The sequence below is a fragment of the Loxodonta africana genome, chromosome 1, assembly GCF_030014295.1.
Source record: "Loxodonta africana isolate mLoxAfr1 chromosome 1, mLoxAfr1.hap2, whole genome shotgun sequence".
In the NCBI taxonomy this organism is placed as follows: Eukaryota; Metazoa; Chordata; class Mammalia; order Proboscidea; family Elephantidae; genus Loxodonta; species Loxodonta africana.
In genome coordinates this window covers 105,497,452-105,522,204 of record NC_087342.1, presented here as the reverse complement: position 1 = coordinate 105,522,204, position 24,753 = coordinate 105,497,452, and the positions used below count along the sequence as shown (strand labels likewise).

At 39.4% G+C, this 24,753-nt stretch overlaps 1 protein-coding gene across 3 annotated transcripts in view; it reads right to left on the bottom strand.

Moving 5' to 3' along the window:
* The window catches only part of BICRAL (BICRA like chromatin remodeling complex associated protein), a 78,072-nt gene that overhangs the window by 38,074 nt on the left and 15,245 nt on the right, over positions 1-24,753 (bottom strand). Inside the window, exons 2-5 of one of the 3 annotated variants that reach the window (XM_064286264.1) lie at positions 9,729-12,010; positions 2,282-2,327; positions 1,500-1,548; positions 1,346-1,414 (exon numbers count right to left, since the gene is read on the bottom strand). In XM_064286264.1, coding sequence (XP_064142334.1) covers positions 1,346-1,414; positions 1,500-1,548; positions 2,282-2,322 — 159 coding nt within the window. In that variant the 5' untranslated portion in view covers positions 2,323-2,327; positions 9,729-12,010. Of the gene's footprint in view, positions 1-1,345; positions 1,415-1,499; positions 1,549-2,281; positions 2,328-2,834; positions 3,126-9,728; positions 12,011-24,753 lie in introns of those variants that run through there. The other 2 variants (XM_064286261.1, XM_023545630.2) reach the window with 2 other exon arrangements.

Sequence of the window (24,753 nt, the reverse complement as noted above, 5' to 3'; positions counted from 1 at the left end):
ACTTGTTACTCGTTCGGAATGAATTTCAGATATGAAACTGACTCGCACAGCTTACAGGAAACCACTGTTGTCACCTTTAAGCCATCTCCTGTATGCAGAGGTGTCCTGGCGTACCTCACACACTCAAACACTTGAAAGAGTTCTGCATTCCCAAGGAATTTCTGAATACTATCTCATTTTATAGGTAAGGAAAATAAAAACCATGATGATGATTATAAACTAACGTTTACTGAGCCCTCTACCAAGTGATTTCCATGGATTAGTCAGTTAATCTTAACCACTCTATGAGGTAGTTCTATTATTATCCCGGTTTCATAAATCAGGAAACTGAGTCTTACAGAGCTTTAGTGACATGTCCAGGGTTACACAGCTAGTTAAGTGGCAGAGCGGTCTGACCCCCGACTACAACCAGTGATAGAACAAGGTAGTTGAAAAGATTAAACGAAGACAAGGCTTAAACACAGTCATCTGAATAGTCTCCAGACAGACTCCCCCAGTCGCCAGCTCAGATTTCTGTCTAGATGTTCCTAGAGCTTATGACATGGGTTCCAGAGCCCGGTAAAAAGCAAACAAACCCATTGCGGTCAAGTCAATTCTGATTCATGGCGACCCCTGTGTTTCAGAGTAGAACATGCTCCATAGGGTTTTCTTGGCTGTAATTTTAACCGAGGCAGACAGCCAGGCCTTTTTTCTGCAGTACCACTGGGTGGGTTTGAATTACCAATCTCTAGTTTAGTAGTTAGGTGCAAACTGTTTGAGCCACCTAGGGACCTTGAGCCTGGTGGCTGGGTTAAAATCCTATCTCTGCAAATCTGGTTGTGTAATCTTCTCTGTGTTTTAGTTTCCTCACATATAAAATATGGATAATAACCTACTTCATGGAATTATTGTGAGAATTAAATGAGGTTAATATATGTTAAGGCCTTTGTGCCAAGCATACACTAAATGCTCATTAAGTGTCCGTAATTAATATAATATTTTTTCTGATTTAAGGTAAAAATGATTAGTTAATTGCTACTATTAGGAGTAATTTCTTTAAGCTTATATAACAAAGTTCAGAGTATTCTGATTGGACTTTCTCAGGTTATAACATTTCTAGTCATTTTAGAAAGAAGGTTGAAAGCTTATAAAAAATGGCAAAGTAAACCTCATATTGTCTTAATCAGCTAAGTTAAAAGTAGAAAATGTTGACATAGGTCAATAGATTTTCCTTCCATGTCAGTTACAAAAGACTAGATAAGGGTTCTTATCATAATACGAAGGCTATTAAAGCCTCAATCCACAAGGCACCAGTGAGGCAGAAATGGGACAGAAATACTTGGTCATGACAGTTTTCAGTACTCACACTAGAGCTGGCGAAAATGGAATTTGAGTTGGCTGCAGAATATCCTGTATTCGTCAAGTCATCGTTGCTCTGCAAAAGTACACATGCAACAAGGTGGTTACTTCAACTGTAAAGAAGCCAAACTTGTGTCTGCAATGTTCTCAGTATGACTTACAGATTTATTACTAGGTCCATGAAGAAAATAGTTCAGTGCTTGTGGGTCTCTAGAAAACAAAAACAAGGGGAGCATAACAAATAAATATATTAATTATACTTAGGACTCATTCTTACTAAAGAGGAAATGACACATCAGTTTTTGTAAAACCCTCGCCCTAATTTTTCTATTCCAAAACAATTTTATTAGTAGTGTTTTGCTTTGTTCTGTTTTGATGTTGTTCCATGCCCTATGATCGCTCATTTCTGCCTTCTGGGATTTGTTAGAAATCAATCTAATAAACCAAAGAAAAAAACAAGACAAAAAAATCCATTGCAGTCGAGTTGATTCCAACTCATAGCAACTCCATAGGACAGGGTAGAACTGCTCCACAGAGTTTCCAAACCAAATCAAACCCACTGCTGTCAAGTCAATTCTGATTCATAGCCACCCTATAGGACAGAGTAAAACTGCCCCACAGGGTTTCCAAGGCTGTAAATCTTTATACAAGCAGACTGCCACATCTTTCTCCCATGGAGCGGCTAGTGAGTTAGAACTGCTGACCTTTCAGCTGGCAGCTGGGCACTTAACCACTGTGCCACCAGGACCCCTTAAATTTAATAAACAATTATTAAATCATGCCCCCTATATTAATCTATGTCTCTATTTGTCTCTACTATCTCTATGATGATTACTTGATGTTTATTTTCAAACCCACTGGGTTTTAATGTGCTTATTAGGTTGCTTTAGTACAGCACACCTCAGATATGTGATTTACCCTGAGTTTGGAATGAGCATCTTACCCAATAAGATCAAGGAGACACGAGTCATCATCATCATCCATGACAACTACAAAGAGAAGGAACAGGAAAGTACGGTTCAGCAGAGCCAATTAAAGCCAACAGCATCAACACAATATACTTCTCTAGATAAATAACTGTGTAATTCATGTGAGTTTTTCCACTATTTGCTTATCATTAACACAACTTAAAAAAAAATGTTGCGGTCATTCAAGAGATAAACTACTAAATTTAAATTGTTTCTAATGAAAATAAACCCTCAACTTACAAGTCAAAAAAGAATCAAGACCAATCAAAAAGATAGTTGGCGGCAACCTCCTTCACTCACAGATTCCCTAAAGGGGCTATGAACCACGACTGTAACATCATATACAAGGGGGGAAATAAGACTTTTGTTTTAGTAAAGAGCTCATAGCTACAGAAATCTTTTAATTTTGTGACTGGATGTTCCTAAACAGGGTGAGCAATCTGAAGAGTTTTCTTGCCATATTTTGGCTATCTTTAGGAAAAACAGGAAAGCCAGTTCCCCTACATTTTGAGACAAAAGAAGAGGTACCATAATCCCAAGCAGTATTGTCCACGGTCTGTCCCGTAGGTCCTCTGTTCCCTCGCTGCAACAGGACTACTAACTGTTCAATTCCAAATACTCTATATCCCAACACTAGAACCTTCAAAGAAGAAAACCTCAACCAGAAATCCGCCCCGGCTCCGAGCCCTGAGCTCTGGCTCCCCACAGCCATCGACAGCATCACGCTCGTACAGCTCAGTTATCGTGCTTTGGCTGAAACAGGAACAACTAACTGTATAAATTCCAAGAGCGACTTCTCCCCCTTTCTCCTCCCTCCCCCGAGATCCAGTAAACTTACACTAGTGATCCGACACCTGGCAACACTGCTTTGCACCCATTTTGAGCCATGTGTGGAATAATTTACATCACGGAATGCCAGGGCCAAGAGTTCTGGAGCGGTTGGAAAGGTCAGTTGTGAACGGCAGTGGGACGGAGGAATGAAATCCTGAAGAGATGCCCAGAAGAGGGACACGCCCGAAGGAGGCAGAAGGGATCGTCTCCACCAAATGTTTTTTCTCTGTTAAAACTGCCATCTCCTCTCCAGTTCCCCTAAACTGCCCATTTTATCAGTCACAAGGCCAAATAAATATAAAATTCACTCCTGCCACATGGAAGGAAGCTTGCTTTCCTCAGGAAGAGCCTGGAAGGAGTAAGTACCTCCCGATGTGGGACCTTCCCATTGGTGGGCGAATTAGTTCAGTTGCTGAATGATCTGGGGGATGACAATCCATTTGAGCAGAACCCCAGTGGAGGGCAGAGAGAATGGATGAGGAAGGAGGAAGAATGAGTGGGAAAAACCTGCCAAATGTAACATTCATGGTTAAAACTGAAAAGGGGGCAGCTGGCTAAGTGAAATCTGCTTTTCAAGATTCAGACCTGGGAGTTACTCAAGGGCATGCTAACATGACTGTTCTAACTTTTGAAAAGAGAAAAATGGAGCAAGAAGGAAAAACAGGAAGAATAAACTATCATTGAATAGATACACAGAGATCTGTGTAAAGGTCTTCCCTCAAATCCTGATGATATTTAATATGGTAGAGTCACATTGGTTTCTCACTATTATACCAGGGGCTTGTCTCCCAGACATATCGATGAATGGAATAAACTAGCCAATTCTTAGATATAATTAAGCCTATAACGTGGATGATAATTCTTTACAACATGACCATTTTAACGGAGTTCCACTGTATTCTTGGTAAATTTATTTTTTAATGTGTCCAACAATCTCTGATGCAAACAAATAAAAACGAAGGTGAAAAACAGCCTACACTAAAACAAACAATTTCTAGCTTCCTTCACTACTTTATGTCTCCATCTAGTTCCTCTACTTGATGAGATGCTCTATCGGTTAACAAATAGACTCTAAGAAAAGAAATCAACACCAGCCATTTCACTGAGGTGGCACTGCCACTGGGACTTTCAAGCACAGATAACATTTGCTACCACAAAGTTCAAAGTGACAAGCTACTTCCTAAGTAGCCCAAATAAAAGAACAATTTTATGGTATTTATGGTATTGAATGAATGTAAAAGACATTCTGCATCCTCCCCTACCAAACCAAACAAGCAGGTCAACCCCTTAACTTGAAAGAACACTCCTTGGGGATATCCAGGAGGTATGGATCCATCCTCTTGTCAGTGTTATAAGGAGACCTACCAGACAGGTCTCCTCTAGCCTGGTGGGTAGAATTCTGCTAGCCTTTATAATGAGCGGTATGCTCACAATTTTACTTTTTTAAAGGGCCACGCTCTTTTCTGACCTGTACCCTCAGCCAAAATGCAGTCATAATATAGCCCAATTCAAGGCTGACTTTCCCTAGCCAGGATGGCATATCGTCCACCCAAGTAAATTTACCAAGGTAAAACTGTAAATTTTACAAATGACTCAAAAGTGAAGAGTTTCAGTTTCTTTGGAAAGGCTCTCACTTTACTTCTAGACTCCCTAGGGCTCTTTTCTCATTAAAGTAAGAACCCTGAAGTCACTAGCAACATCCAGTAGTGACATCCCCGAAGTCACTAGCTGCAGCTGTGGCACCAGGTGAATTTTATAAGACTGTGTGAAAGATGAGTCTCATTCAAAGGGGAAATCCCTGGATCAATGTTTAAAAGCTATTTCTTGACCCAACACACTTGAGCCAGATATATTCCCCTCAGTAATAGCAGCTTACTACAGCAGGGTTTGTCACAGAGGGAAGGGGGCTGTAGCTCTGACCAAATTCTAATAGGCGCCCCAAGAGTTGAGAAATCACTGCTCTGCACACTTTTATGTGTGTCTGTGTGCTTTAGGTAAAAGTTTACAGAGCAACCTAGTTCCTCATTAAACAATTAATACACAGTTATTGACACTGGTTGCCAACCTGTAATATGTTAACACTCTCCCCATCTTGACCTCGGGTTCCTCACTTCTATTTCCATTCATCCAGTTTTTCTGTCCCTTCCTGCCTTCTTGTCTTTCGTTTTTGGGCTGGTTTGCCCATTTAGTCTCATATACGGTTGAATTATGTGTGTTATTGTTTGTTTTATAGGCCTGTCTAATCTCTTTTTTATTAATTTTTACTGTGCTTTAAGTGAAAGTTTACAAATCAAGTCAGTCTCTCACACAAAAATCCATATACACCTTGCCACACACCCCCGATTACTCTTCCCCAAATGAGACAGCCTGCTCTCTCCCTCCACTCTCTTTTTTCATGTCCTTTTCGCCAGCTTCTAACCCCCTCCACCCTCTCATCTCCCCTCCAGGCAGGAGATGCCAACATAGTCTCAAACGTCTACCTGATCCAAGAAGCTCATTCCTCACCAGCATCCCTCTCCAACCCATTGTCTGGTCCAATCCATGTCTGAAGAGTTGGCTTCAGGAATGGTTCCTGTCCTGGGGCAATGGAAGGTCTGGGGGCCATGACCACCGGGGTCCTTCCAGTCTCAGTTAGACCATTAAATCTGGTCTTATGAGAATTTGAGGTCTGCATCCCACTGGTCTCCTGCTCCCTCAGGGGTTCTCTGTTGTGTTCCCTGTCAGGGCAGTCATCGGTTGTAGCCGGGCACCATCTAGTTCTTCTGGAGGCCTGTCTAATCTTTGGCTGAAGAGTGAACCTCAGGAATGACTTCAGTACTGAATTAGAAGTGATAACTCAAATCAATAGAGGAAAGGTGCTAGCCATATGGAAAAAAGGTGGATTTATACCTCACATCTCATGCAAAAATAAATTCCAGATAGATTTAAGAGTTAAATGGGGTGAGTCGGGCAGGAAACAAAACGTTAAAGTACTAGAATAACACATGGGAGAATTTTTTATAAACTTGGCATGAGGAAAGTCTAAGTATGTCACAAAACAGAATCCATAAAAAAGACCGACAAATTCAACTACATGTAATTTTAAAATTCTGCATGATGAAAGCAAAAACACCATAACCAAAGTCAAAGACTAAAATAAAGCCAGGAAACATAACTGGGAAAAATGGTTCCATTTCATATCACAAAGGACTTATCTCCCTAATACATAAAGAGCTCCTATAATTAAGAAAAAAAGAAATCAGCTAACCTGCAGAAAAATCAAAGGGTATGAATAAAAAAAGGAAAGAAAAATAGCTCTTAAACATATAAAAATAATCAACCTCGGTCTTAAACACTAGCAAGTGGCCATCTAAGATGCATCAATGACTCTCAACCCACCTGGATGAAAGGAGAATGAAGAACACCAAGAACACAAGATAATAACGAGCCCAAGAGACAGAAAGGGCCACATGAACCAGAGGCTACATCATTCTGAGACCAGAAGAACTAGATGGTGCCCAGCTACAACCGATGACTGCCCCGACAGGGAACACAATAGAGAACCCCTGAGGGAGCAGGAGAGCAGTGGGATGCAGACCCCAAATTCTCATAAGACCAGACTTAATGGTCTGACTGTGGCTAGAAGCACCCCAGTGGTCATGGCCCCCAGACCTTCTGTTGCCCCTGGACGGGAACCATTCCCAGAGCCAACTCTTCAGACATGGATTGGACTGGACAATGGGTTGGAGAGGGATGCTGGTGAGGAGTGAGCTTCTTGGATCAGGTGGACACTTGAGACTATGTTGGCATCTCCTGCCTGGAGGGGAGATGAGAGGGTGGAGGGGGTTAGAAGGTGGTGAAATGGACACGAAAAGAGAGAGTTGAGGGAGGGAGCGGGCTGTCTCATTAGGGGGAGAGTAATTGGGAGTATGTAGCAAGGTGTGTATAAGTTTTTGTGTGAGAGACTGACTTGATTTGTAAACTTTCACTTAAAGGACAATAAAAATTATATATATATATATCACATTATCTCACCTGTTAGATTGATAAAGATTAAAAAGTTTGATACCCGATGTTTGTGAGTGTGTGAAAGAAGCAGGCAGTTGAATGCTTTGGTAGTAGGAGCTTTAATTGTAGCTGCTTAGAGAGCAATTTGCTAATAGCTATAAATTTTATTTTAATCCAACTATTTGATTTAGTGTAAATTTTTTATTAGTGTAAACTGCCTGCTGGTGTGTTAACGTAAGTTCTCAAAGGCTTATGTACAGGAATGCTCTTTGTAGCACAGTTTACAAGAACAATAAAAACAACAATGGAAACAAACAAAAAAATCAACTTCACTTATAATAAGGGAAATATAAATTAAAATTATAACGAGATATTATTTCCTGTCAGGTTACCAAATACTAAAAAGGCCTGATTAACTGCTTTCTGGTCAGGGAGCGGAACCTGGTGGCACAGTGATTAAGAGCTCGGCTGCTAATCCAAAGGTCGGCAGTTCGAATCCAGCAGCCACTCCTTCGAAATCCTACGGGGCAGTTCTTCTCTGTTCTATAGGGTCGCTATGAGTTGGAATCGACTTGACAGCAATGGGTTTGGGTTTGGTCAGGCAGTGGGGTAACAGGAACTTTTATATACACTGATGGTGAGACTAACTCATATAACCTCTATAGAGGACAATTTAGCAATATCTCTCGAAATTTTAAATGCACAAATTATTTTACCTAGCAATTCTAGGTAATTCATTTTAAAGTAGCCTAGTGTCTGTTAGTTTGTCATACTGTGGTGGCTTGCATCATGCTGGGAGCTACATCACTGGTATTTAAAATACCAGGAGGATCACCCATAGGTTTCAGCAGAGCTTTCAGACTAAGACAGGCTGGGAAGAACATCTAGTGATCTACTTCCAAAAATTAGCCAATGAAAATCTTATGGATCACAACAGAATATTGTCTGATACAGTGCAGGAAGGTGAGCCCTCTGGGTTGGAAGGCACTCAAATACACAGCGGCCACAACACTGGACTCAAGTATACCAATGATCATGAAGATGGCGCAGATCAGGCAACATTTCATTCTGTTATGCATAAGGTTAACTTGACAGCAACTAACAACAAAGCAGGATCTCAAGAACAATCTATGTCAGTCATCTTAAAATATCTTAAACACAGTTTGATTTTTCATTAAGATTACAGAAAGACTCCAAAGACCTCCAAGGCAGAGACGTGAAGGAAGATGATAGACTATTTTTAATTTTTTTTTCATATAGGGGAAAAAAGTCCTTATAACAAGAAACATACTGGTTTCAGGAACAGAGATTTTAGGAAACCTAGCTAAGAAAGCCAATTCTGTCAATTTAGATATTCTAATAGTTTTTTTTTTTTTAATAACAGAAGAAAACTAAGTTTGACCTTTGACAGTCATAAAACAGGACTTCATACATTTCACAAATTGAAATTTGGCATGTGACTGTTTTCACAATGTTTTACTTTCTTCCCTTACCTGCTTCTCTGTTGTTTTTCTTCTTCCAAAAATACAGCCTAGTGAAGATGGTGACTAATAAGCTGAAATCTTAAAAGCCCACCAAGACCCAATACAACAGATACATGTTTATGTGTGCTGCATATATTTTCAAAGATAAAATAAAGCACATGGGGGCACAGTTATGGATACTTCCTGGACACAACCAAACACCTCACAGCATTGGTCTACTAGACTTAAGGGCTTAGGACCATAGTCTCGTGGGGCAACTCTGTCAACTGGCACAATACAGACCATAAAGGCAATGCTCTACATCCTAGTTTGGTGAGTAGCGTCTGGAGCCTTAAAAGCTTTTGAGCAGCCATCTAAGATACAACTATTGGTCTCTACTCATCCGGTGCAAAAGAGAAAGAAGGAAACCAAAGACTCAAAGAAGAAACTAGTCTACAGAACCAATAGTCTATATGAACAATGACATCGCTTACCTTGAGATAGGAAGAACTATATGATACCTGGCTACCACTACCAACAGTTCTAACCAAAGACTCAGTTGATGGCCCCAAAAGAATGGGAGAAAAATGTAGAACAAAACCCAAATTCTAAAAAAAGCCCCAACTTTCTGGAGCTGTAGAGACTAGGTGAATCCCTGAGACTATCACCGTGAGATACTCTTTCAACTTGGAACCCAAACCACTCCCAGAGGTCACCTTTCAGCCAAATGACAGATTAGCCCACAAAATAAATAATACCACCCATGACTACTGTGCACCTCAAAATAATTATCTAAATGAAACCAAATGGTAAACATTTACCCTAGAACAAAGATGAGAAGGCAAGGGAGAACAGGGAAGATAGATTAATGGAAAGAGAACAACCAGAATGGAAATAATGAGAATGCTGATATACTGTGCAAAACGTAACCAATGTCACTGAACAATATGTATAGAAATTTTTAAATGAGAACCTAGTTTCCTGTGTAAACTTTCACCAAAAAAATACAATATTAAAAGAGTCAATACAACAGGCTATCTTACCAAAGTATGAAAAATTATTCAAAATTGCTTTATTTGTATTAATTTGGTATAGCATCAGTACATGCCATAATTTCGCAATCTCTTACAAAAAAATTTACCTCTAAAAAGTGCTGGAGTTAGCAGAGGGACCACTGAGGAACCGTATTCAGGCAGTCATGAACTATAGAATGGTTGCAGTCTCCAGAATCATGGTTCGTCCGTCTGGGAAGATGAGCTGTAGTTGCTTTTATTTTTACCCACATATTTCCCATTTCCAGGGTTCTTCATTCCTTTGGAGTTGCGCTGGTGGTGCAGTGGTTAAGCACTCAGCTGCTAACCAAAAGGTCAACAGTTGGAACCTACCAGCCACTCCTTGGAAACCCTACTCTGTCCTTTAGAGTTGTTATGAGTCAGAATCAACTCAATGACTATATATGTGTATATATACATACATATATATATATATTTCCATTTCTTCAAGTAGATCTGGATTTCCATCTGGTATCATTCTCCTTCTTCCTGAAGGATTTTCTTTAATATTTCTTGCAGTGGAGGTCTGATGGTGATGAATTCTTTCAGCTATTGTATATCTGAAAAAAGTATTGATTTTGCCTTCATTTTTGAAACATATTTTTGCTGGGCATGTCATTCTAGATTACCCTTTTTTTAAATTCTCTTTCAGTGCTTTAAAGATATTGCTACATGGTTTCTTGCTTGCATTATTTCCAGTGAGAAGTCTGCTGTCATTCTTATCTTTGTTCCTCTGTCCATAATATCTTTTCTTCCTCTGGCTGTTCGAAAGATTTTTCTCTTCACCACTGATTTTAAGCAATTTTATTATGATATGCCTTGGGGTAGTTTTCTTTACGCATCTTATGCTTGGGGTTCATTAAGCTTCTAGATCTGGAGGTTTATACCAAAACCAAACTGGTTGCCATTGAGTCAATTCTGACTTATGGTGACCCCATGTGTTACAGAGCAGAACTGCCCCATAGGGTTTTCTTGGCTGTAATCTTTACAGAAGTAGATTGCCAGGCCTTTCTTTCAAGGTACCACTGGGTAGATCTGAACTGCCAACCTTTAGGTTAGCAGATGAGTGCAAACCATTTGCACCACCTAGGGACCTCTGTAGGTTTACAGTTTTCCTCAAATTTAGAGTATTTTCAGCCACTACTTCTTCAAATATTTTCCTGTCTCCCCTTCTCCTTCAGGGACTCCAATTAAACGTACGTGATTAAAAAAAAAACCAAACCCAGTGCCGTTGAGTCGATTCTGATTCATAGAGACCCTACAGGACAGAGTAGAACTGCCCCATAGAGTTTCCAAGGAGCGCCTGGCGGATATGAACCGCTGAACCTTTGGTTAGCAGCCATAGCACTTAACCACTACGCTACCAGAGTTTCCACATATTAGGCTGCCTAAAATTGTCCTACAGCTCACTGACACTATTTTTTTCAGTCCTTTTATCTATCTGGGTTTCATTTAGGAAAACTTCTACTGCTATATCTTTAAACCCACTAATCTTTTATTCTACAGCGTCCGATCTGCTGTTTTTCTTATCCAGTGCATCTTTCAGACATTGTAGTTTTCTTCTCTTTTATAGCTTTCATGTCTCTAGTACACTCAATCTTTTGAACTTATGCAAAATGGTGATAAGTTTTTAATGTTTCTATTTATTGCTTTTTTTCCTCCTCATTATGGGTAATATATTCCTGCTTCTTTGTATGCCTGGTAATTTTTTTACTGGATGCCAAACCAAACCCAGTGCCATCGAGTCGATTTCAACTCATAGCGACCCTATAGGACAGAGTAGAACTGCCCCACAGAGTTTCCAAGGAGCACCTGGCGGATACGAACTGCCAACCCTTTGGTTAGCAGCTGTAGCACTTAACCACTATGCCACCAGGGTTTCCTACTGGATACCAGATATTGTTAATTTTATACTATCGAATGATGGATATTTTGTATCCCTATAGTTATTCCTTTCCTGCATTCCTGTCTTGCTTTTGTGCAGGAGTTGCCCATTTGGTCTCATGTATGTGATTGAACTCCTCGCATGTGTTATTTTTTGCTTTATAGGCCTTCTAATCTTTGAAAAGTAGGCTTTGGGAATAGTTTCAGTACTGAGTTAGCAGTGTCTGGGGGTCACAGTCTCGGGGGTTCCTCCAGTCTCTGTCAGACCAGCAATTCTGGTCTTTTTTTTGCGAATATGAATTTTGATCTGCGTTTTTCTCCCATTCTGTACAGGACTCTTGTTATCTCTGTCAGAGCGGTTATTGGTGGTAGCAGGGCACCATCTAGTTCTCGTCTCAGGCTGGTGGAGTCTTTGGTTCACGTAGTCCTTTAGTTCTTAGGGCTAATATTTTCCTTGTGTCTTTGGTTTTCTTCATTCTCCTTTGCTCTGGACGGGATGAGACAAATAGATGTATCTTAGATGGCCGCTAGCAAGCTTTTAAGGCACCAGATGTTACTCACGGAAGAGGGATGTAGAACATTTTCTTTATGAACTGTTATGTCAATTGATCTAGATGTCCATAAGACTATGGTCCCCAGCACCCAGCCCCAGCTACTCAGTCCCTCAAAGTATTTGGATGTGCCTAGGGAACTTCTATACTTTTGCTTTGGTCCTATAGATATTTCTGAGGTTTGTCTAGGATACAATTAAGTTCCTTGAAAACCGATCCTTTTGAGTGTTGCTTTTAAGCTTTGTTAACCTACAGTGAGGCAATACCTTTCTGAGTACTTTACTCAGTGTCCCATGAATTACAAGAATTTTTGTACTCTTGCAGGTGGGAACAAACTATTCTCTGCCCTGTGTGACCTCCAAGTATATTGTTTCCCCTAATCCTTTTGCGTGGTTCTTTCTCAGGACTTGGGTAGTTTTCTCACATATGTGCCTATCAGTTATCAGCTGAAGACTTGAGGGGGACCCTCTGCAAATCTCCAGAGTCTTCTGTCTGTGTAGCTCTCTCCTCTCTGGTACTCTGCTCTGTGAACTTTAGCTGCCTGCACCTCTCACCTCCAGCTACATCAGCTCAACTCCAGATTACCAGACTCTATCTGGGCTCCTCTTTGAGGGATGGCCTAGAAACTTCCTCTAGACAGTAAGCCGGGGCAATTGCAGGGTTCATCTCATTTGATTTTCCTCTCTCATGAGTCACTGTCCTGTGCTGCCTAGAAAAGTTTCATTTTGTCTAATTTTTAAATTTTTTTAGGCGAGAAGGTATATCCAGTCCCTGTTACTCCATCTTGGCCCTGTAGTCACTTTTAAGGATTTGAAAAAAAGCACTTTTAAGAGGCAAGAACAGTTTGTGCAGCTTCATCAGTGCAAATTATAGGTTCAGAGTGTTCTGAACATTGCAGATCACTGGACAAAAAATTAGGTTAGTGGTTTAAGAAGATCTTTTTTTTTCTCCTCCTCTTCCTCATGAGGTTCAATAAGTGCCTTAACAGAGCCCACACTAAACACGATTCCTAAATGGGTAGGTTGACCTACAGATTTTCTAGGCTAGTCTCAAATCTAAAACAGCATCTCTTCTGTTGTCTCCATAAACCATTAAAGAAATGTTCTGGAAATTCAAACATTTTGTCTTATCATCTTTGTCACATGATATGTTCTACTTTTTCAAAGGAATGGTCGTTAGGGCCAAGGTAAAGATTGGTGGTGGTCTATTATGGCTTCTAGAGGTTCTTGCCAGTTGAAATGAACATTTCTCTGAGAGGTGGGTTTATCATTCAATGTGGTCAGCACTTTTTTTAGCCTGGCTGCTGCTGGAAAAACTATGGAAAGTAACAAGTCAGAACCTGTTCCCTCCGCACCCGTTAAGTGGTTTGGGGCTTTGGTCCTATTCCCTGGGGCAAACTGCCCTGCTATAGAATGGGGCTGAAACTCTGAACCCAGAAACACAGCAACTGAGTGCAAATATTTTCCAAATTATCTTAAGGAACATAAAATAATAGAAAATTATATTTTTATGATCCTATTTGTTTCATAAAGAAGACATCTTTTAGTTTACATCATCTATACTATTTATGGGAAATCCTGGTAGCACAATGGTTAAAAGCTACGGCTGCTAACCAAAAGGTCAGCAGTTTGAATTCACCAGGCGCCCCTTGGAAACTCTATGGGGCAGCTCTACTCTGTCCTATAGGGTCACTATGAGTCGGAATTGACTCGACGGCAACAGGTGTGTGTGTGTATACTATTTTTGGAGCCCTGGTGGTGCAGTGGTTAAGTGCTTGGCTGCTAATCGAAAAGTTGGCAGTTCAAAGTCACCAGCCGCTCCATGGGAGAAAAGACCTGGTGACCTGCTCCTATAAAGATTACAGCTTAGGAAACCCCATGGGACACATCTACTCTGTCCCATAGGGTAACTAAAAGTCAGAGTCAACTTGAGGGCACACAATAACAACAACATACTATTTATCAGCAAACCACTAAACACTGGTTAAGTGGGTGGATGGAGGGAGAGAAGGAAGGGAGGGGAAAGAGAAAGGAAGAGAAGGGAGAAGGAGGATAGATATTTAAATTGTATAGTTTTCTTCCATGCTTCCTTTTGTTTTCTATCCTGAGGGGTAGTTTCAACCAAAACCAAACCCAGTGCCATCGAGTCGATTCCGACTCACAGCGACCCTATAGGACAGAGTAGAACTGCCCCGTAGAGTTTCCAAGGAGCGCCTGGCAGATTCAAACTGCCGACCCTTGTGTTAGCAGCTGTAGCACTTAACCACTATGCTACCAGGGTTTCCGAGGGGTAGTTTAGGGAATGGAAAAGGCTGCTTTTCTAATTCCAATCTTTAATAAAGCTCTTAGTAGGTGAAAAGGATATTCATTATTCATTCTACAAACATTTAGCAGCAAAAAAGAGGAAGACACTTAACGAGATAGACTGACACAGTGGCTGCAACGATGGGCTCAAACACAGCAATGATTGTGAGGACCGGACAATGTTTTGTTCTTTTGTACTTAGGGTCACTCTGAGTCGAAACTGACTCAACAGGACCTAACAACAACGATGTGCCAGGGAATTGGGAATATGCCAAAGGGACTGGGAATATCAAATGAGTATGACATAAAATGCAATAAATGAAAAGTAAAGGCCCCTTAATATTTTTAAAATATTTCTAAAAGCAAGGTTGGAAAGTGAACTATTGTGTTACTATATGTAAGCAAATAATTTTCCAGTGAGAGTCAGATCATAAAGTCACATCATAAAATACCCACTTACCCAGGGCAAGTAACTGTGTCAATCAGGACTAAAGTATTCTCATCTTATTCCTTTTACTATATTGCAATAGTTATGAATGTTAAATTTTGTAATTGCAAGACTGCGTAATTTCTACTTCTGAGGATCTCACTTTCTTTTGGAAGACAGACATACACCCATCCATTACAATGCAATGTGAGAGGTGCTAGAGTTTCCAGCAGAGGTTTTCCCAAGCTTCTTCAGGTGAAGTCACTGAGCTTTTTGTGAAATGACACATTTTGTTAGAAGAAAACCACTTATTTTCACAATTATACTCATTTGCAGTAAAAAAGAAGCTGTCATACTCAAGATTGACTCTGAGTTTTTCAGTTATTATTCATCCAAGGACTTGTTTGTTCGTCACCAGCTAGAGCCTCCAAGCAGCAAGCAGGAGAAGGTAGACAAGATTAAGAAAAATATGTAAGAGAAAAATTTAGGAATGAGAAAATTACTCAAAATGGAAAAAGATGATCATTATTTAATGTTGGCAGCATAAAACCTTGGTTCATCTGAAGACTTATGGCTCTTTAAGTCCTACTTGGAATGAGGCGGGGTAGACATAATATATATATTGAACAATTCAATTGGCAAAACAATATGCTGTAACATGGGGGTGACTGACCCCTGAGGAAGTTGGGGGAGAATGTCTGGCAAGGCTTTAGAGTTTGAGACCATGCAAAGGAGAACACCAAATTTGGAAGTCAAAGGGTTTGTTTTAGATACTGATATTGACTAACTCTATAATTTTTGACAAGCTCCAAACTCTCAGGCCCATTTTCCCATCTTTAATGAAGTTTACAGACCAGATCAATGATTATAAACCTTGTTCCCTGGAGACCTACGATTCCTTTGAAGTGTCCGGGAGCTGCCCTGGAGGCTGAAAGACTAGTGGTGGAGGTACTCTGATACTCTCGTCTCTCTCCCAACCACACACACACTTCAAGTGAGTGGCTCAATTCTTTTGAAAAGTATTCATTTGGGAGAAAAAAGTTCAAAAACTTTTTTTTTAACTCATTCAGTTCCCAGAAATCAATGGTTTGTCATCTATTGTGAAGGAATGACCATCAAAATGGTGGTCAACCTGGAAATGGAAGTGCCAGGGATCCATGAAAATCAAGATATTCATGACTATTTTGGCAAGCAAGAAAATAGCAATGACTATAGAGCTCAAACCTGGTTAACATACACGCCAACACAGTGATAACAATCTTAAGTTTACTGACTAGAATCATCACCCATACAGATCAGTGTTTCTCAAACTGGGGTCTGAGGAAGTAATTTTGGATAGTCTAAGTTCTCAAGTTTGAGAAACATTAACAAATTGCAAAATCTTCCAGAAATATACATGCTGAAAAACTTCAGAGCTGATAAAAATTGTTAAATGTTTGCCAAAGACCTCTCAAAATCTTGATATTCAATGAGTATCTGACAGAAGACCCATGTACAAGCTGTCTGACCGACACAAAGATGGCCCTGGAGAAAACATTTCCAGGCCTCTCTTTCCCATCCTCTTTCAATCTCAACTGCTAATTCTGTGCCAGGCTAAGTAACAGGTTCTAGGCCTAAACAAAGGATGACATCAAAAGAGGCTCAGCCACAACATGGATGAACCTTGAAAGCATGCAGAGTGAAGTACGTCTGACAGAAAAAGACAAATACTGTATGACCCCATTTACATGAAATATCTAGAATAGGCAAATGCATAGCAACCAAAGTTTACTAGTGGCTACTGGGACGGGTGGGAGGGGAAACGGGGAGGTATTGCTTAAGGGGAACAGAGTTTCTGTTTAGGGTGATGAAAATTTTGGAAATGGAGAGTGGTGATGGTTGCATAATGTGATGAGCGTAATTAATGTTGCTGAACTATACATGTAAAAATGGCTGACATGGTAAATGCTTTATTATATATATTTCATCACAATAAAATTAAGAAGAAAAGAGAGAGAGAGAGAGACTCTGGGTCAAGTCCCAAAACTCTTTAATGAATCTGGATACAGATCTGAGATGGTTTAAGAGACACCAAACTTGGACTAGGGGTGGGAGGGAATGGGAAAGGGAGAGTCTTTGTTTAGGAAGCACTGAGTGTCTGTCTGTGATGATGGGAAACTTGGCAATGGAGATGGTGATGGTTGTACAATATGATTTGTGTACATGTAAAAAATGTGGAATTGGCAAATGTAGTGCTATACATTATTTTCTATAACAATTAAAAAAAAAAAAGAAATACCAAACTCAGAAAGTAACAAAGCCCTACAACATCAGAGGATGCTATTAATTGCCCTTACTATCACATTCCAGAGCTAGCAGTGGGAAAGAAAAAAAATTTTTTTTTTTTTTGAGCTATGGGTATTAAGGCTCAGTTATAACGACTAAAAGACTGGCTTAAAATTCGAATGTTACTAACAGACTATCACATAAAAATGAACAGTGTAAGGGCAGGAATACTGTAACATTCATCTTCCTATCCCTAGAAAACAGCATATGAGTGGGTATAATAAATACCAAATCAATATCCATAATTTAAATATAGGGGATGGAGGGATGAAAAACTTCTAGAAATAGCGGTGATGGCTGTAAAACATGGTGAATGTAACTAACGCCACTGAATTATGCTGCAAAATGCAGTGAGTTTACGCTAATGAGGGAAGAACAACTCAGAAAAGGAGGATGAGAATGGTTGTACAACCTAAAGAATGTGATCAGTGTCACTGAACTGTACATGCAGAAACTGCTGAGTTGATGTATGTTGTGCTGTGTATATTTTCAACAACAAAATTATACTTAAAAATGGCGTTTTTTGTCATATACCTTTTACTACAATAAAATTTAAAAAATATAGAAAAGCTATATTTTATGTACATAAAAATTAAGTACATAATCAGAAAGAAACTCATATAATACGCCTTAGAAGCAAGGATGGCGAGACTACGTCTCACATACTTTGGACATGTTATCAGAAGGGATCAGTCCCTGGAGAAGGACATCATACTTGGTAGAGGGTCAGCAAAAAAGAGGAAGACCCTCAACTAGATGGACTGACACAGTGGCTGCAACAATGGGCTCAAGGACAGCAACGACTGTGAGGATGACGCAGAACTGGGCAGTGTTTTGTACTGTTGTAAATAGGGAGGGATGCTAAGAGTTGGAAATGACTTGATGGCACCTCACAACAACAACAACGTAATTCTATTTTAACACTGAAAAAAGAAATTTATTATTTCCTAAAGCCCATCAGCTTCGAAATTATGTAATTCTTGATAAATTATTAATTTCGTTAAAAATTTTTAGAGATAATAAAATTAGATTTCTATTTTTAAAAGAACCTATATTTTTTAGAGATTCATACTAAAAAAGGTATTAATAAAATAATATGACATCTTTGATTTGCTTCAAAATAATATGGAATGAGGGAAAATGAGTTGGCCATGAGGGGGACAGGTATAAGGGTTCGTTAAACCATTCCCCTTATCTTTGTATTTGGCTGAAATTTTCCATAGTAAAAGGTATAAAAAAATAAACTTTTGCAAATAAATGACACTTTAACATTTTTATTAAAAACCTGGAAAAAATACAACCACATATAATGTATTTCTGAAAGTGCTTCATGTAGGTATCTAATTCTAAATTTAAAACATCTCTGTAATGTAGAAAGGCAGGAAAATAAATTATCTTTATTTTAGAGACCAGGCAACTGAGCCCCAAGTAAAGTTGAATGGTTTACTCAGAGTCACACAGGGAGCTGGCAGAGCTGGTACGAAAATGGAGCTGCTGAGCTTTTTTTTTTTGGCACGGGCATGAGTTTGGCAACCCTAATCTGGAAATCAACTTCTCTTGAACTAAGACAAAAAGAGTAAATTAGATAGAACTAGTTGGCTAAATGGGGTTTGAAACTTGATCGTGTCATTGCTTTTGTAACTCCAGACAAGTCATTCATTCTCTGTGCCCAGACTTCCTCACTGATAACACTGAAGAAAATCTTATTTTTCCGAGGGGGTGGATGTGAAAGTAAAATAAAGTAGTAACTATGCAATTACTTCAAACACTTATAATACAAAAAGAGAAATTGGAAAATACTGTCACTATTTTCCATTTCTGATTAAATTATAGTCATGTTTATGTGTTTTTACCACAGGCGTGCAAAACGAGTAGTCAGATATGGGTGGGTTCGAACTGCTAACCTTTCAGTTAGTAGCCAAGTGCTTAAATGATTGCGCCACCCATACTGTCTGGAAAAGCACACAAGTACTTATTTTTTTCTCTCACAGACATGGAAAACTTAGTGAGTTTAGGCTGTTTTCTCTAAAGGACTGTATTTGGCAAATAGGTAGCGTGGCCCAGAAGTGGAGGGTTATCCACTTATCTTACTGTGGGGTGCTGCACAGTCTCAGAAGGAAGCATAAACTATTCTACATTATTAGTACAGGGTAGCAAGCACTAGCCTTTTAAAACATTAGTAACATCAGCGACTTTGCTGCATAAAATCCAGTGGGAGCTCCCTGTCTCCCTACGCAACAAAGCCAAGTCCTCACATGGGCCAACAAGGCCCTCTGTAATCCCACCCCACAATCCCTCTGATTTTATGTCCCATGACTCCTTCCCTGCTCACTCAGCAGCTCCAAGTCACTAGTCTTGCCCCTCACCTTCTTCAAAACTTCACAAAGAAGTCTACCCTGACCGCCACTCATTCCCCTTCCTTTGCTCCACATTTTCACCCATGGCATTTGTCATCCTCTACCATATTACATAAGACACTCATTTATTATATTTGTTGTTTTGTTTCTCCCTCTCATTACCTCCCTCTCCCCACTAAAATGTGGATCTCATAAGGGCAGGGATTTTTGTCTGTTTTGCTGACTGATGTAAATCTCAAGGACCTAGCAACATAGTAAATGCTGGAACATGGTAAGTGCTCAGTAGATATCTGTTTAATGGATGAATTAAAGGACAGGCAGAAGCTATAAAATTAGCATCAGTACAAGGCCAGAAGTGGAGTCTCCCAAATGGAATTGCATTCAGTCTTCTCAAGAGTGGAGTCGAAAACCTGCAAAACCTCCGCTGAAACACAACTCCGTAGTTTAAATGAAGGACGGATGCTGGGCTTCCTGAAGCGTCAGAGTCGAACAGGGTGCCTGTTAGACTGCAGATCCTGAGTCCCATCCCAATCTGCTGAATCAGAACCTCTTTGGGCCCAGAAACCTGCATGCTAAATCTGAACTCTACCCTCTGGTGATTCTTATACACACACAAACTCGAGACCTTTGTGTTGTGTTTTCCAGACTTTCTTGTTAAGAATCTCTGGACCTGGTTATTAAAAACATGGATTCCTGCCTTGCCCTGCCTGTCCCGCCCTCCTCCCCTCTAAGATTCCAATTCACTAGGAATCTAGAGTTACCAGTTGTCCTCAGGCAAATTTTAGGCAAACTAGGGAACCTGTTCCAGGACAGACTGGTGCCAAGTGGAACCTGCAAACAAGGGTCACCTGAGAGACACAAATCCAAGCTGTCGACTCCCAAGCGCAAAGGAACAGTTCATTTTCTTGGTGGTCTGACTGGAGGAGAATGCTGTAGGTGAAATCTTATTTGGGTTGTATCACCTCGGACCACCATCAGTCTCTTTCCACTCCTTCCCACCAAATAATTCCTTTATTTCTTCCTTCGCCTCTTTATTTACTCATATTTACATTAGAAGGTCAGCTCTACCAGCATAGCACCTAGAACAGGGCCTGGCACATAACAGGAGCTCAACAAATAATTTTAATGATCTCATCACCCTTTCCAAGGTGTTGGCCACAAGATGGCAAACCCGCCACAGTATCAGGCACGCCAGGGGGAGTGCTTCTTCCCCTTTCCTTGAAATCGACTTCAGTTTCCAAGAAAGTATGTTTTACTTATTTTGGAGACCAAGTTATTCCCATAGGAGAACCATCTAAAGTGGAAAATAAAAAAGCTATATTTAAACCTAGAAAGTACAATGGGGTAAAGTTATTTCCCACTATTCCCCTACACTTTGTTCTGGTCAAACTAACAGTTTCCTAGCCCCCAAGCACACTACACACTTTCCCAGCATTTACCCTCATCCAAGTGTCAGTTCCCTTACCGGAAGCACTCAAGTATCCTCTTCATTATCTACTGAAATTCCCATCATTATTCAAAAATTAGTTTGAATCCTACTTCCATGAATCTTTCTTTGACAGCCTTGGGCTGTCTTTAGAATTCTCTGCCTAGACTTCTAAAAGCCCCAACTGTCTTCTGACACTGATCAGACACTGCCCTGTATCTTCATTATACCTATCTTCTGTTCCCAACTAAAGCAGAGCCCAATTTTAAATGAGTATAAAGTGCTGTGGGAGTACTGATGAGAGGGCAATTAATTTTCCCATCCAAAGCCAATCAACTATATGTTTGTTTGTTTCAGGGAGGGGATCAGTAGACTGAATATATTGTAAGAAATTGTGGAGATGGTAAATCCTATAAAAGTCAGGTACTGGTTGGCCTGGTATATGGAAGAGCCAGTACAATACACACTAGCCTTGTTTTGTGCCTTTACCTTCCCTGCAGGGAGCCCTTGGTTCTTTGCCACCTGGACCACTTGATGTCTTTAGTACTTCTATCACTTTCTCAATTCTTTGGCTTTACATTTGTCCTTTTACCTAGAAGACAAAAGGCCTTCCCACCCACCCTGAGTAGTCAACTAACAATGCCTATTGATCCTTTAAGGCCTTGAATAAAATGATATTGCCTTTAGTTTTTTTTTTTTTTTTAAATTCCCAAGCATGGTTAATTTTTCACTTATTTGTATCCCTAGAGCACGTATGATACCTTACCAGTACCTGACACATGTATCTCAATACTTTTTTTTGTTTTCTAAAATTTTGTTTTTCTATATTTTCATTAGCTTACAAATTCCATGACTGCTGGGTCAGTCAGTCTCTCATCTTTGTGTCACTAGATCTTAGTACAATGCTTAGTGCATATGTGCCCAATAAACATTTACTCAATCAAATCATTTTCTAAGATTTTGGTTTCCAAAGAACTGACCAACTTCGGGGAAAATGTCAGTTCCTTATCATTTAGTTACCAAGAATATGAAGCTTAGCTACATACGACTTCTTTATTACAATCATAAAGCAGAGGATTTGGGATGCAGGGCTGGTCCTCCACCATCCAGGATCTGCCTCCTTATGCTGGGCCCTCACGCATCTCGCCAGGCATCCCTGTGGTGTAGAAAAAGCCACGAGGAGGCAACTGACCTCCCACCTCTACCCCAGATCTGACAGCTCACCTCTCTGAGGTATAAGAAAATGCTATTTTTTAAGATCCTGGGGACAAAAGATTTTGTATTCTTCCATGATAATCCATTTAATATTTAATAAACCTCCTTAAAACAGTCCAAGGTTATACTAGACATAAATATAAAATAATTCTGTAAAGTCCACAAATCTTTAACATAGTAATTTATTACATTAGTAATAGTTGTGTTCAGTAAAAGACTCAGAAGCAAAATTCTAAGTTGAAGAATTTCTGGCTCAGCCATATATGGCTTTTTGAGGGTACCAACCCCAGACTTTAAAGAGAAAAAAAAAAAAACAAAACCAGAAAAACTCTTACAATAGAAGAAAAACCAGATACCCCACCAAAAACATTTCTATAATTTCTTTATTGCATTTTCTATGAGACTCAGGACGTTAATCACTATGAAAAATAATACATAGGAAAGGAAATGATCGAGAAATGATACAAAGGGCTGCTATCCTGATTACTATTAAATATTAAAGCAAAATTCAATTGAAGCTCTCTTTATGATAATTCACAATACTTCAGTACATACAATAATATGTATTAAAAAGATAAGCCAAGTCTCTTCAATTATACAACTAAATTTCAATTAGAGAATTCTTACATTAGACTGAGACTAGAGGAATCCCTGAAGCCATGGCCCCCGCATGCTCTCTTAACCCAGAACTAAAACCATTCCTGAAGCCCACTCTTCAGACAAAGATTAGACTGGATTATAAAACATAAAATAATACTCGTGAAGAGTGTGCTTCTTAGTTCAAGCAGATACACGAGACCAAATGGGCAGCTCCTGTCGGAGGCAGGCTGAGAAGGCAGGAAGGGACAGCAACTGGTTCAGTAGACACAAGAAATCCAAGGTGGAAAGGGGTGTGTGCTGTCACTTTATAGGGACTGCAACTAATGTCACGTAACGATAAGAAAGAAATTAACTTGAACTGTAAACTTTCACCTAAAGCACAATTAAAAAAAAAAAAAAAAGAATTCTTGCATTATACTTCCCAATAAAGGCTGAATTTCTTTTAATCGTTGATTGCCACATTAACTTTTTTCCACAAAGATAATCAATCTTTTGGAGAATCAGCTTCCAATGACAAGCTGACTTAGGCAGCAAAAGGAAGCAGTGCAAGACTGAACCGGCCAGCCATAAAGATGTGCTTGGTCATGTATTAACCAATAACACATTAACGAAAGCTTTAGGAATGGAATTAAAAACTAGAAAAGCCAAAAGTAAGCCTTACTTGCCTGTGCTTCGTAAAAACAACCTACCTAAATATTAAACAGAAACTGCTTTGACACTTTTTGATTCCATTCAGAAAAGTATATCTTTACATATAAAATAAAGGTTTATCAAATCACTTGTGTTTTCCCCAAGGTAAAAGGAATTTATTTTAGAGAACATTTTAAATGAAGTAAAAGCAATAATACTACCAATGTGACTTTTTCTACTTTTAAAAACAATGGACATTGTTGTAAGCTGCCAGTCATAAATAGTTAAAAAAAAAAAAAGTTCTCTGCATTTTGATTCTACAGTTACAAAATTCACTAAAATACAGTATAATAATTGTTATTTAAATCAAAACTGCCTAATCTTTCTCTATATTTGCTCAAGTATAACAGGTAACATTGCTCAGGGTTAATGAAGTTTATATATCTTATTGTCCCTAAGTACCAAAAAAAACCAAACCAAACCCATTGCCATCATGTCGATTCCGACTCATAGCAACCCTACAGGACAAAGTACAACTGTCCCACAGAGTTTCCAAGGAGCAACTGGAGGATTTGAACCGCCAACCTCTCAGTCAGCAGCTGTAGCTCTTAATCACTGTGCCACCAGGGCTCCTCCCTAAGTACAGAACTGCTTTAAAAAAAAAAACAAACAAACTTGAAATGGTGGCAATTATAGACAGAAAACATTTTTTCTTTTATTAAGCACTAGTATCAGCAATCTGGTTAAAGCTATTATGCAAACTCTGAACTCTAGTTGCTCTGTCAATGAGTAACATTCAAAATATTTTGGTTTTACAGTATGTTCCAAGAAAAACAAGTCCTATAAAAGCAACTAACAATCTTAACAAACAAAATTCCATTTTACAAAGTCAGATGATGCTACCAAGGAAAAGAGGCCAAGGACTTCCTTTTATATAAGCAGACTCAAAGGAAGATGTGTAGACAAAAGCAATTTTTTAAGGAGGGGATTTTTGTTTCAAGTTTAAAAATAATTTGAGAAAGAATATGGACAAATATACTTATTACTCCAAGCAAGATTTCACAATGAGTTCCCGCAAAGATTAAAAAGAAGCTGAATTAATCTCGTCTCTCTAAACTCCCTTTAAGAGACAGAAATTTGTATCTAGTGTGAAATATTTTACAAACTCTAAGAATTGCTATGTAAAGTGCAATTTATATTTGTAGTTATTTCTACTGAAAAGACCATAAGAGCTTGTTTGGATATAACTACTTGTACATCTTTTATCAACAACTAGTTCTGTAAAAGTACTGTTGTCTTCCAAGTTGGCAGGTTCCGGAGGGATGTTCACTGAGAGTAGAAGAGGGACCCGTGGCCCATAAGTTAAAATCAACCCCAGAACGCAAGGGTGTGAAAC